A 13864-nucleotide genomic window follows, 5' to 3' on the forward strand; every position below is an offset into this window, starting at 1 on the left:
CTGTTTCCTCTCCCTTAGCTCGTTGCGCCTTGAAACACTTGTGTATAGGTGCGTTATGAATGCCATATCATAAGAGGGTAGGCTCATAAAAGAAACAGCTTGATGTGGGGCATCGTAATACAATACTACTATTAGTGGACAATAAACATTGAGGTTCTGGGCCATGGAATATCACCTAGGGGCCTATTCCAAAACGGGATGACTTTCGCCCCAGAGAGCACAGTCCTCTGCAGCATGATTTGATTGGGCTGCTGACTAAGTTCAATTCGACAGTTTGGTGATGCTTGGCATCGCGTGTTTAAGTTTAATTAACGCTCAACCATACCCTCATCTCTAAAGTCAATTCTAACAGAATCAGATGCATTGCTTCCATGGCGATGGATCCTGGTACAGTGCAAGATTTGCTCCTGTGTGATGAATAGGCAACCCCTCACCACCCGGATCCAGTGAGTTCATTTATTTGGAAGTGCTTCACTAGGCTAGTGATAGTTTTGGGCTAGTTTGGGGACCTTATGGAGGTAGAGTGACTCTCTACGCCCCTGGGAACCGTGGGCCTGCCATTATTGACAGTTAACATCTTAACCCTGGATCCCCTGGCTATTTTAGGGCCGCGGGGGGGTGGAAACAGAGGGTCAGCAGGCTGGTGAGTATTCTTACTTTGGGCACATGTTTCTGGATATGTTTAAGCAGTGCCTCATCTCCCGCTAGTGTAGGTGGAGAGAGATTACTTACTTCAACCCCAGTGTTAGGATCTATGCCTTCCTGAATGGCACTTATTTTGTGGGGGGTTTATATCATATATGGGTAATCCAACTTCCATTGGTGAATCTAAGACCCTCATTCCCCCCTCCAGCCCACCTTGGTCAGTCGGCGGCGACTCCTTGCACATGTTCCTTGCAACTATTTCAATCTTTATATATAAAGCAGAATGTATGTATGCATGTGCGTTTGTCCGGCTATACAAATCCACACTGTTGAACCCACGTCTGCCACATTTTGCATGGGCAAGACTGTAGTCTAAGTTTGGATGCAACAAATTCACTCTGTAGACACCCTAATTTACTGATGCTCACCCCGATTCACTACAGTAGGTACTAGGAGGCAAAATTTGGAAAAGTGTCTGAAGCAAAATGTTCTTTGTGTTGGTTATTCCTTTGAAATGTATTACTACTGTATACAGTTCAAAAGTGTTCATTAAAGCATTTTTGTTTTTTTTAAAGGAATTTAAAAAAAAACATTATCACTGTTAGGCAAGATTGTATGCAATACCCTTTGGAAGCACTACAACAACTTTGACCTCCTGGCAATAGGAACCCAACCTTCGGTATAAGTCTGTACTACAGAGGTTGGTAGCGTGTTGAGCAGCCAGGCTTTTCTCAAAAGGGGTCAATGTGAGCTGTAGGGGAGTTACACAGAGATTCACAGTGACAGTATTCAAATAAACTCTTACACACAAGGCTTCTTGATTAAACAATGGTTAATTTAACAGTCGGAGTAAGCCTTCTTCAGAAGGGGGCAATCTAATACTAACACACAAATACACTCCAAAATAAACACACTGAATATTTCTAAATCAGTAAGCACCCTTTTGGGGTTGACACACAGACACTTCCTACACCCCCAGGTGACTATAGTAACTAGGACACTGTGGACATTAATATGCCACTGTTTGCCTTTAGAATCAGTCTTAAGAGCTTGTCAAAGAAAAAGGTTATTAGAACAGAAGAGATCACACAAATATTCTAAAGCAGGTAAGTACTTTTGGTAACTCCCAATGCAAAGTTAGTTAACCCCTTCCTGGAAGGAAGACCAAACACAATGTCAGAGGGAAGAAGAGTCATTCATGGAGCCAGACTAGGCCAAAGTAAATTGGACACAAGTCTAGGTGAGCTGAAGCACTTCTTGCAGGTGAGTAAAAGTCTTGCACAATGTTTTAGAAGTCTTTGTAGAAAAGAGCCACAAGCTTTTTAGGCTTGTGAAGTAAAGTAGCTGTCAGCAACTCTACAGAGCAACCACAACAAGTCTCACCAGCAGAGAACAAAGTGCAGTTACACAACAAGAGGTAAGTTCTCTTAGACTGTCCAGTACCTTTAGGTTGAAGAACAGTGCAGCAGGTGGCTTCTGTTCCTATGCAGCTCTACAGATTCTGTTGTCCCCATGATTGAGGCCCAGGAACAAGAGGGAGGATGTCTGGGGACTCCTGCACTGCAATGGGACGGTCACGACCGCAACCGGCAATCCTCAAACAAGTTGTACTTCAGTGTTTCAGCTCCTTGCATCTACCGCAAACAGCAACACTGCGGTTCCTGGCTGTCAAGATGGGCTTTCCTTGCATCTGGGGTCCAGCACTCTGTTGAGGTGGCTCAGGCTCGGTCAGTCCTGCTTCCTAGGAGTCTGTAAGGATCTTCCTGGAGCTCTTGGCCAGCTTAAAAGCAATGCGCATGATCTGGTGTTCCTCTCCCTGGCTATTCTGTTCTAGCAGCAACTGAAACCGAATCCTCCAAGAGGATGTCCAGGTGGCTTACTTTGGAATTGATTGGTCCCACCAACTCAAGCGGAGAAGTCGTCCTTGCAGGGGCTTCTCTGTCGATACGAATGTGGAGTTTCAGCACAGCTGCAGGGCTTCACCAGGCAAACCAACGGTCCAGGAGTTGCAGCAGGCATCCTCTTCAAGTTCTTCTTTGGATTCCTTCGTCCAGTGGTCGACTCTGCCTTCCAAGCCAAAAAGCCTTGCCTTTTATGAAGGTTTCTCCCATTCATTCCAGCCTGTCAGTCACCCAGCAGGGTGGCTGTCCTTGCCGGACAGCCAGCCGGCCAATCACCTAAGAGTGCATTCCTGTCTCCTAGGAGACTATGCACAAGGAGTTTTGGGCACCTCCCTCGTTTCCTGCCCCCGCCAGACACCCTGGAGCCAGAGACGTGCTTCACTTGTGAATCCCGCCAAAAGCAAAACAAAGAAAGTGACCAAACCTGGTCTGGCACGCAGAGTAAATCTCAAGAAGGACCTTTTCCTAAAGAAATGGCGAAAAAAAGAAGACCAGGGGAGTTTTGATGAAAATGACACCCTTCATCTTTACTGCAGCTGCGGACGCAGCCTGCAGTAAATGCACACCACGGTAGTTAAAAGTAAAACACTGCCACCAGCCATTCATCGAGGAAAAGGTAACATAAAAATGTTACATGAGAAGCTAGACGAACAAGTTACTTTCTTACCTGGTAACGTTCTTTCGATGGGATGGTCCGACGACGTATTCCATATCTATGACATGTAATCACCACAGCTGTGCTGCTTCGGAAACTTTTTTCGGCGTCTGCGTCCTGCGTCGATGACATCGATGCGCCGTCGTCGAGGACCTCCTCCGACGTCATCCGATGTGATAAGTAGGACGCCCGTAGCCTCAGTTGTAGTTTTTTCCCACAGAACGTGTGACACTAGCCAACTGCCAGTCAGACACAAAGCCTTGCGGAACGTAAGCTGCAATCGTAAAGAAATTCTGCAGCGGGGAAGGCAGGGCGGGAGCGATATGGAATACGTCGTCGGACCATCCCATCGAAAGAACGTTACCAGGTAAGAAAGTAACTTGTTCTTCGAGGGGATTGGGTCCTCCGACGTATTCCATATCTATGACAGACCCCAAAGCAGTACCAGAGCAAGGAGGAGGGAAAGAATTTAGAATCAAAATTTAGAATAGCCAATCAAATAGCAGAGCAAAGGACCGCCTTGCCAAAGGCCAGATCCTGTGCTCGGATGGAATCAAGGGAATAGTGACGTACAAATGTATGTACTGAAGCCCAGGTGGCTGCATCACAGATGTTGCGAATAGGAACACCCCTCTGCAGGGCAGGAGTTGCAGCCATACCCCTGGTAGAATGGGCCCGCAAGCCAGCCGGTGGGTCCTTACCCGCCAAGCGGTAGCACTCCGAGATGGCCAAAATAATCCAGCGAGACAAAGTCTGTTTCGTCACAGCTTGCCCTAAACGCTTTCCAGCGTAACCAATAAAGAGTTGATCGTCCACTCTGACCCGGAACATGCCTGAAACATTAAAGCTTAAAGCTCTCCTAGGATCAAGCCTATGGAGCCTCTCCTCTTCCTTACCAGGATGCAGATGCAGAGGAGGATAGAATGCCGGAAGAACAACCTTCTGGGCCAAATGAAATTCTGTCACTACCTTCGGAAGAAAAGAAGGACAACCCTGTCCTTGTGAAATACAGTCAAGGGTGGCTTAACTGAAAGTGCCTGTAACTTACTCACTCTGCGAGCGGAAGTAACCGCAACTAAAAACACAGTTTTCAGAGTTAACAGCCTCAAAGGGCAAGAATGTAAAGGCTCAAACGGAGCACCCATAAGAAACTTAAGAACAAGGTTTAAATCCCAACCGGGCACCAGGAAAGGTGACGGAGGGAACACATTAGTGAGCCCTTTCAGAAACTGTGAAATTAAAGGGATTTTAAAGTAAGAACACTCTTCAGACGAGCGCTTAAAGATGGACAGCGCCGCCAGGTAACCTTTAATGTACCCACTTGCAAGCCCCCGTGGGCCAAAGAAAGTAAAAAGGACAGAACCATGGGGATGTCACATGCAAAAGGATCCACATTCTGAACTCGGCACCAGTCGCAGAACTTACGCCAACGGCAACGGTACAGAGACTTTGTTGCTGGCCTTCGGACCGAAAGCAACACCTCCATCACGTCCTCAGGGAGGTCCCAATCCTTATACCTCAACCTTTCAGAAGCCAAGCGTGAAGGTTGAGGGATCTGACCTCTGGATGGAGAACCTGACCCCCCCTCCCGTGAGAGCAGATCGTCTCGGTAGGGAAGACGACGTGGAGGGCAGATGGACAAGTCGAGAAGGTCCGGGTACCACGTCCTCCGAGCCCACGCCGGAGCAATGAGGATCATCTGGGAACCGAACTTCCGTAACCTCCGCAGCACTTGCGGGATGACGGGGACTGGAGGAAACGCGTACAGCAGCGGGAATGACCACTCCACCACGAACGCGTCTCCTAAGGCTCCTTTTGGAGGAAATTCCCACGAGCAAAACCTTTCGCACTTCCGGTTGACACTGGAGGCAAAGAGATCCACTTGAGGGGTCCCCCAAAGGGCAAAGATCTCCAGGAGAATCTCCTGAGCCAACTCCCACTCGTGAGAGATCGTGCTCTGCCTGCTCAGAGCGTCCGCCGTCACGTTTTCGTCTCCGGCCAGATGAACTGCCGAGATCGAAACTTCCTGCTGGATGGCCCAGAACTCGAGCTGCATCGCCTCCCTGCACAGAGGAAGTGACCCTGCCCCCCCTTTTTGTTGAGGTAGTGCATGGCCACTGTGTTGTCCGTCAGGATCAGGACACTCTTTCCTCGCACAGTCGGCAGAAAAGCCTTCAGGGCTAGCCTGACGGCCCTCAGCTCCAACAGATTGATATGGAGTCTGGACTCCGACGGAGACCAACGACCGCTGACTGTCAGCCTGTTGGCATGAGCTCCCCAACCCATGAGCGATGCATCCGTCACGATCGTCACCTCCGGCCAGGGAAGCCAAAATGGAGCCCCCTTCATCAAGTTGCCTTTGAGGGCCCACCACAGAAGGTCCCAGGCGATCGAGGGCGGCACCGGAACCGTGTCCGACATCCTGCCGGAGGACTGCGACCATTGCGTCTTGAGTGCCCACTGCAAAGATCTCATCTGCAGGCGAGCCTCTGGCACCAGAAGAATGCAGGATGCCATGAGGCCGAGCAACCTCAAGAACTCGAACGCTGGGAGCGTCTGGGCAAGCTGAAACTTGTGCACCATCTGCTGAATGTGAAGAGCCCTCACCTGGGGAGGAAAACACTGCCCCAGGGAAGTGTCGAGCACCGCTCCGATGTACTGGCACCGCTGTGTTGGCGTCAAATGGGACTTCTTTAAATTGAGGGAGAAGCCCAGCCTGTGAAGGGAGTGGCAGGTGACGGACAGATGATCCAGGACTTGCTCGGGAGAGCTCCCCCTGATCAACCAATCGTCCAGGTAGGGGTAGACGTGAATCCCCCCTTGCCTGAGATGCGCTGCCACCACCACCATGAGCTTGGTGAAAACCCTCGGGGCGGAGGTCAATCCGAACGGCAGGACCCGAAACTGAAAGTGCGAGTTGCCAACCGCGAACCTCAGGTACTTCTTGTGCTTGGGATGGATCGGCACATGGAAGTAAGCATCCTTGAGGTCGAGTGACACCAACCAGTCCTGAAGCTGAAGGGCCTGGAGGACTTGAGAGAGAGTAACTATCTTGAACTTGTCCTTCCTGAGGAGTTTGTTCAAACCGCGAAAGTCCATGAGGGGTCTCAATCCCCCGTCTTTCTTCGAAATCAAAAAATAAGGGGAATGCCATCCCTTGTTCCTCTCCGCTACAGGCACCAGTTCTATGGCGCCTTTCTCCAGCAGGGCCTGAATTTCCTGCGCAAGGAGCGGATCCGGACTCTGCAAAGAGAGGTTCCCCGGTGGATTGTCGCGAGGCCTGTGCCGAAAGGGAAGACAGTAGCCATGGGTTATGATCTCCAGAACCCACACATCTGAAGTAATGGCATGCCACTCTACAAGATGCTGCGCCAGCCTTCCCCCCCCAACCGGCGAACCATGGGACATGGCCTCATGACTGAGTGGGAGCGGCCGTGGCGTTACCTGAGGGCAAAGAGGCAACTGCCCGAGCGGCCTTGGCCCCACGGGTACCCTGTCGTCCACCTCTGGTACCCCTGCGTTGGCCTCTTTGACTGCCAGATCCTCTCGCTTTACTGAAGGACGAGTAATAGCGAAAGGAACCACCCCTCCACTGCTGTCCCCTAGGACGAAAAGGCGGAGGTTGGCGAACTGCAGCGCCCAACGACTTCGCTGCAGCTTTCGAGGTCTGCAACCTCTCAAGGCTCTCGTCAGCCTTGCTGCCAAAAAGGTGTTCACCGTCAAAGGGCATGTTGAGGAGCCGAGACTGCACATCAGGAGCAAACCCCGACTTCCGGAACCACGCAAACCTGCGTATCACGGTGCTCGCCGCCATGGACCTACTGACGCATTCAGCTAAGTCCAAACCCGACTGAACGGACTCACACATGGCATCCTTACCATCCTGGACCATAGCAAGGAAACCATCCCCTTCGGGAATATGTTCAGCCGCTAACGCAACACAGTTCCACAGAGTGTGTGTGAAACGAGACAAGGCACAAATGGAGTTGGCCGCCTGAAGCGCCATTCCACCAGAAGAAAACACTTTCTTCGCCCAGCCATCAAAACGTTTGTCGTCCCTATCAGGAGGGATGGTAGGGTACGACGCCTGCTTTGCCGGGGCCGTGGCCGCCTGCACCACCAAACTCTCCGGAGTGGGGTGCCTGGTCAAGTAGCAGGGGTCGCTTACTGGCTGGACGGTATTTTCGCGACAAGGATCTGCCTACCGCCGGGAGACTCTCCGGAGCAGTCCAAGCCGCCGCCCTTCTCTGTAAAGCCATATGGAACGGCAGTACCGGATCAGTCGGGGGACCAACATCAAGGATGTCCGTCAGAACATCCTGCACAAACTCCCAGACCATCCCAAGTACTCAGAAACCCTAGCCATAAGGCGCCGGTACGAGGAATCGGCATGAGAGCCAGGCTCAGGCCTACAAAACTCCACCTCCGGAGAGGTGTCCAGTCCACTGGCATCATGCAGTGACTGTCTCAAATCGTCAAACTGACCATGGCCCGAGACAATTTCATCTGGAACCTGACTAGGAACCAGGCCATCAGAATCCTCATCCGCCTCTGAAATATAGTCGAGGTGGCGAAAAGAAGGCACCCGAGAGTGCTTGCTCTTAACCAGAGCCTTCCTAGGGGGTACTCCCGTGCCACGGGGTACCTCCGACACGAAAGGCGTCGAGCGAATCGGCGCCGGCATAGAGAGAACCGGCATCGGCGCCGAGAGGATCGGCGTCGGGGAAATCGGTGTGGACGTCAGATGCAGCGCCTCCAGTATCGGCGGCGTCGACAGCCCTCGAGGCCGGAGCCCCGAGCGTGTCCCTCGACGACCTGAGCATCGACGGCTTCGACGACTTCCTCGGAGCCGGAGCCTCGAGAAAGCCTTTTCGACGCCCTCGACGCCTCAGACGTCGATGTCTTCCTCGAAGACCTCACAGGTGCACACTGTCTCGAACGCGTCGAGGACCGGGACCTGGAACGGGTACGTCGAGAACGAGTCCCCTTGTCCGAAAGGGACCTCTCCCGTGACTCGTGCCGACCACTCTTGCGAGCGGTGTCTCTCGACCTCTCACGACTGACCCCACTCGGGGGCGCGGACGGCTTAGTACCCTGCGACTCAAGAATCACTAGCATTTTCTTCCCGAAGGAAGCCCATTCCTCCGGCATCGCACGGCTGGTGGGGTAAGCAACGTGCCGGGCAGAGTCCTCCCAAGAGGACCTGGAAGACGACCGGTGTCGGCGCTTCCGAGAATGCCTCGAAGAGGCTGAGGAGTGGCGAGACCGACTCCTAGAAGGAGACCCACGAGACTTCCGACGATGACGCGGAGAGTCACCCCTTGAATCATCCGTCGAAAGCCCCGCAGACTTCGACTTCCTGGGCTTGGACATCCAACCTACCGACAACAACTTCTTACATTCGCGTAAGGCTTTGGACGTGAGCGACTGGCAGTCGATACAGTCATCCGTGTCGTGGGCTTCCCCGAGGCACCAGAGGCAGGCGTCGTGCGAGTCCGTCACCGACATCTTGGACCCACACTCCCCGCACTTCTTGAAACCCGGACGCGGGGTCGAAGACGAAGTAGAAGACATCTTCACACAAAGGATTTTCACAAAACGAACAGGTTCGAAGAACCGAGAAGAACAGAACTCCAAAGAGTCGAGGCGTGAACCAAGAATCACGAAGCAACACGTTCGCGGAAAAAACGGAACTGAGGCTACGGGCGTCGTGCGTCCTACTTATCACATCGGATGACGTCGGACGAGGTCCTCGACGACGGCGCATCGACGTCATCGACGCAGGACGCAGACAAAAGTTTCCGAAGCAGCACAGCTGTGGTGATTACATGTCATAGATATGGAATACGTCGGAGGACCCAATCCCCTCGAAAGGGATTTACTGTCTGGATAAGACCGGAAGGCGGCCAAACTTCAATATGGTTAACCAACAAGCAAAAGTCTTGTGGCACAGCCATTTTAGGGCACTAGCCAAGTTTAGTATGCAGTAAACGCAAATGTTCCAACCAAAAAGAATGCAAAAACAGTAAAAATGGAACTGCTGCCACCAGCTTGTCTTTAGGCACATATAAAAGTAACCAAAGTTCCATGTGTAAAAAGCTAGGCTGATACAAACCACAACTGCTGCCAGCGGTGTGTCACATTGTTTGGTCCCGCGTGTTACAGGTTAATAGCCAAATAACCTAATATACCTTAATCACAATGTTCCCAGTACTTGGGTTACCTTGAAAAATAGTTAAAAGAAATTCTGAATCGAACAGGCACCATTGTTAAAATGACATCCTATACTTAATAAGGGGGACCAACCACTCGGTATAATGCTCAACCAAATAATACCTGGGCTTACTCTCCCATTGAATCTTATGAGATAATTGATCTCAGTTGAGAGTATACAAGTCCTAAAGGTAGCCTTGTAGCTGTACAACCCTTTATTGAATACTACATGTATTTGTTCAAAGCAGCTTGAAGATCATGAACATTCAATAAAAAACTACTTGCGTTCTTTTTTGTCTTTCTCCTCGTGATCCCATTAATCTTTTGCTTGCCTTCCTTTCATGGATCCCCTTTGATACGTACTTTTGTTCCTTTTGCTTTGAGTGTATCCATGGTCTGACCACTTGCAGTCTTTATTCTTTTGTCGCTGTGTATAGACCATATCAGTCCCAAAATAATTTTCTTCTCATGGTTCATAAGCACCAAGTTTCGCTTTCACATTCAATCACTTCTGATCCCAAAGGACTGGAATCAGTTGCTTCTTCCTAGAAAATCTTAGCCTTCCTTCTCTACCTCCCGTTTTCATCTTAAGCAATATTTTATTTCTCTTTCCATTCCACAATATTTCACATTGGTGAAAGCACAACATGAGGTCAAATTACAAAAAAAAAATAGGTTTATGAATTATGAAATTGTGAGTGTGTGTGCCCCAAAACTCAAAACATTACTCATCTACAACCATTTTGTAGCTTACTATCAGTTAAAGTGTCATGGCGTGCGTTGTCATTGGATTTAGTGCATTGGTTCAGAAATTGCATCTTGTTTTTCTCAACGTTCCACATGTGAAGTACATGGGGGACATATTTTACCTTTAGTCCAAGGTACTAAACTCCATTTTAAAAAGTACACGTACCGTCAAGCAATTGAAAAAAAGCTTCTGATGTGTGCACTTATTTTATTTTTACTTGTAAAAGAAAATTCTTCAATACATCAAATCCATGCATGCTGACTGCTTATTTTTACAATAAATATTTCAATGTAAAATTAACTTTTGTGAAACAGCTGAAACACGTTTCACAAGGACAACTATTTCCATGGTCAAAGATTTTAATACGGTTAGTTTCATATTTTCAAAGGAAAAAAAACGAATTGAGCCATTTTAAGTGATATTTATGCTGCGCCCATCACCATCATAGAGGTTTTATGGGCATATTCTTATCCAAGAGGTGATGTATTGGGAACCTAACTGAGGGGTCTCCAGACCTTAGTCTGTGGTAAGCAGATGGAGTTGAGGGGAAACAGTAAGACAGAAAAGGAGTTTATTAGATTACAAGAAAGGTTTAGTGGGGGTGATGGTAAGAGGGGGAGTTCTAGAAGCATGTAGCTTGTATGAAGCAAAGCTTTTACATGACAGCATTATCTAGATCTGAAGACATATGATTCCAGATATTAGTGGTGTGTGGTTGCTCGAGATGTGCTCAAGCAAGCCGTTGTAGTTGGCTGCGTTTTGCTCACCTGCGTGAATACAGAACCTCTTCTGTGTACAAAAGTGTGTTTTGTGATCCAGAAGAACAGATGCATCAGGGTTAGGATTTTGGCATGTAAAGAAGTGTGCATTGGCAATACATGGAGAAAGAGGAAGAGTAGTGAAAGTGAAGACCACAATTTGAGATCAATAACTTAGTTTTTATAAGCCATGATCTGAATTATATCCCTGGTTGAGTGAATGTGCATTTAATGTATCAAATACTAGTGAAATAACCCTACAATAAGCTCACTATTTTCTCTTATTTTGGGTGGTCTGGCCTAGTTACAACGGCTGATTTGAAAGCAATTATCATCAGACAAGTAGTTTAGCTAGGCTTTGTAGTGCACCCTTGAAGGATAGAACCAGGGCAGTGAAAACAAATCATATCCATACACTATTTCAGCAATTGGCAACAGTTTGGAGTAACATCATTGTGAGAAAATGAGTGTTTAAAAGTAGATCTTAGTTAAATGCCTTTCTAAATGTGTTTACCAAGTGTCTGATAAGTTTCATTAAGTGATTAAAAATTGAAACTTTGTTCAACTATTTGTATTTTACAATTCTATAATGAGCAATATTCTATTATGAATGTGTTGTGATAGCTAATGGGATAATCAATTGTGAACACATTTCATGATCCTTCCATCAGTGGTTATATTCGCCAGGAGACAGGAGCATCTAAATTGTATTCGTATTGTACTTGCATGATAAATGTTTTACTATTTTTGGTAAAAGAATATCCCAAGATCAAGGTTTTGTAATGAAGCTCTGTATGAAGCTTTAAAAATATTGTTTTGTTCAGTTTGTTTTCTGTGACTTCACACAAACACCAATTGTATATAAAATAATATACAGACAATACAAATAGCCTAACGATCAAATTGTACTAATGTGGTAAATAAAATCGCTGACCACCACTATGGAAGTAAATGATGCTGGGACATCGATCCTTGGTGGACTAAGACTGCCAAACAGTCATGGATACAGCAAAATAAATAATTGTTTTGTAATTCAAGTGCCGACCAACCTTCATTGGCATCAGTGCCAAAAAATCTGTGATAAGGCTATGGATTCGGCGGATGTAGAATTCCCCTTCGAAGAAGCTTTGAGATCCCACCACAGAATCTGTCAAGAAGAGGAAGCAGTTGCCACCAACAGCTAGTTCGACCATTGCCTCATCAGCTTCTGTAAACTCTGCAAGAGCTGGGGACAAGAGAGCCAACACAGTATCTTATCAGAGAGTCAACCTATAAATAACCACCACTTATCGCAACAGTATCACAGCAATTTGCATAACAGCAGCTAAGTCGATTCATTCTCCATTAACTCATCTTTGTCTCTTAACCCTTGGAGGGTTTACATTAGTTGAATTTTCACATGCATACAAAAGGATCTCAATACAAATAGTTATTAAACCAGTATACAAAACATATTTACAAATAGTTCCATTAAATCATTGAAAGTTCTTCAGCATAGGAGCAATGGACTAAAACTCAGCCTCTGCAACCTAGTGGCTTCATTTAAAAGCCAAATGCAAAAAAACAAAAAAAAACATGTTGCTAGGGCGGTTCCTCTCTTCCTCAAAATATAGCTGGTAAATTGTGGTGCACACCTGTTTTTCACATTGCAATGAAATCTCAAGTGGATATGACAGTCTGCCATGTGGTATGGAATAGGAGCAGGAACTTCAGATGGAAATACAGACCCCCCCACCCCCCTTTATTACACAATGGAACTTCTGAAAGAACCTTAATGCTTGGGACCCAATGTTTATGAATCATTTTCCATGGAACCGAGCAAGGGCAGGATGCATGAAATGCGTTTTGGCTATGTTTCACTGAAAATAAATTCATTTTGACCAGTTTGATCATGAGAATTAATTGAAATATTTGCACCACAACATGGATGCATCAGAATAATTACAACACAGGAATGTTTTATAAATGAACACTCCTAATTAAAGGAATGATTTTCTGGCATGCTTGGACACAAATCAATGTATAGGAAGAGTTGTTGGGTTCACACAGAATCCACACAAGTCTACACATACTCAAGGGGATGGATGTTGGGTATGCCCATCATGCGAAATCATTTGCATTCTGGACTAGCTCATAAGTGGCCAACACTAAGCGAGAAAAAACCTCACAATGTTTCTAATAGACGATACATACTTTCATTTCTTTTCACTATTCATTTTGTGAGACGATTATTCTGTTTCTTTCTAATGTTCTTGGGTGGACACAACTTGGGACCAACTAATACATACCCCTCTAGGTGAGGTTTCTCATCTGCCAAATATACACATAACATGGCCTGCGGTAGCGGTCATGTAGTTATGGTTACGTTGCTAAACCCATAGGAAGAGCACTTTTTGGGTGGCTTATAACTTCGCTGCCCCTGATGAATCCTCACCAAACTTTGCAAGAACATTCAGAGTGAGGCAAATACTCCTTTTACAAAATTTGGTGAGGTTTGGACAAGGGGGTGTGGGGGCAAAGTCATAAAGGGGGTCCCACATTTTTTTTCCCCATAGACATAATGGGAAAAAAAACTTGCTCATGCCTACAGCCCAAGCCGCTGGATGGATTTTGACCAAATTTGCGGCAGGAGCTGCGGCTTGGTCACGAAAGTGTGCTTTTGTTAATTTGGTGTAAATCCATCCGGTAGTTTTTTTTAAAACAACCAAAACGTAAGGCAAAATAAAGTGTGATATCTATGTCCGGTCTGCGGACTGGCCTCTGATTGGACCAGAAAAATTCACTGACTTTTGCATGGTCCGCGGCCATCAGGACGCAGCCACTGATTGGGTGGTGAGAAAACGTGAAATGCGTCGGTTTCCGCAAAACGCCTGCCATGTTGGATTCACTGACATCACAGCAAAAACAAAAAAAAAAAAAAAAGAAAATGCTACATTGCACTTAT

The 13864-nt window shown here is 47.4% G+C and overlaps 1 protein-coding gene across 1 annotated transcript in view; it reads right to left on the bottom strand.

Annotated features, from left to right (window-relative positions):
• NUP205 (nucleoporin 205) overlaps positions 1-13864 on the bottom strand; it is a 1887652-nt gene that overhangs the window by 1624960 nt on the left and 248828 nt on the right. The window contains exon 8 of the mRNA XM_069628771.1: positions 11970-12145. Within this exon, the coding sequence (XP_069484872.1) occupies positions 11970-12145 (176 nt within the window). The remainder of the gene's footprint in view (positions 1-11969; positions 12146-13864) is intronic.

This window comes from Ambystoma mexicanum, chromosome 12 (genome assembly GCF_040938575.1).
Source record: "Ambystoma mexicanum isolate Mex_15411 chromosome 12, UKY_AmexF1_1, whole genome shotgun sequence".
In the NCBI taxonomy this organism is placed as follows: domain Eukaryota; kingdom Metazoa; phylum Chordata; class Amphibia; order Caudata; family Ambystomatidae; genus Ambystoma; species Ambystoma mexicanum.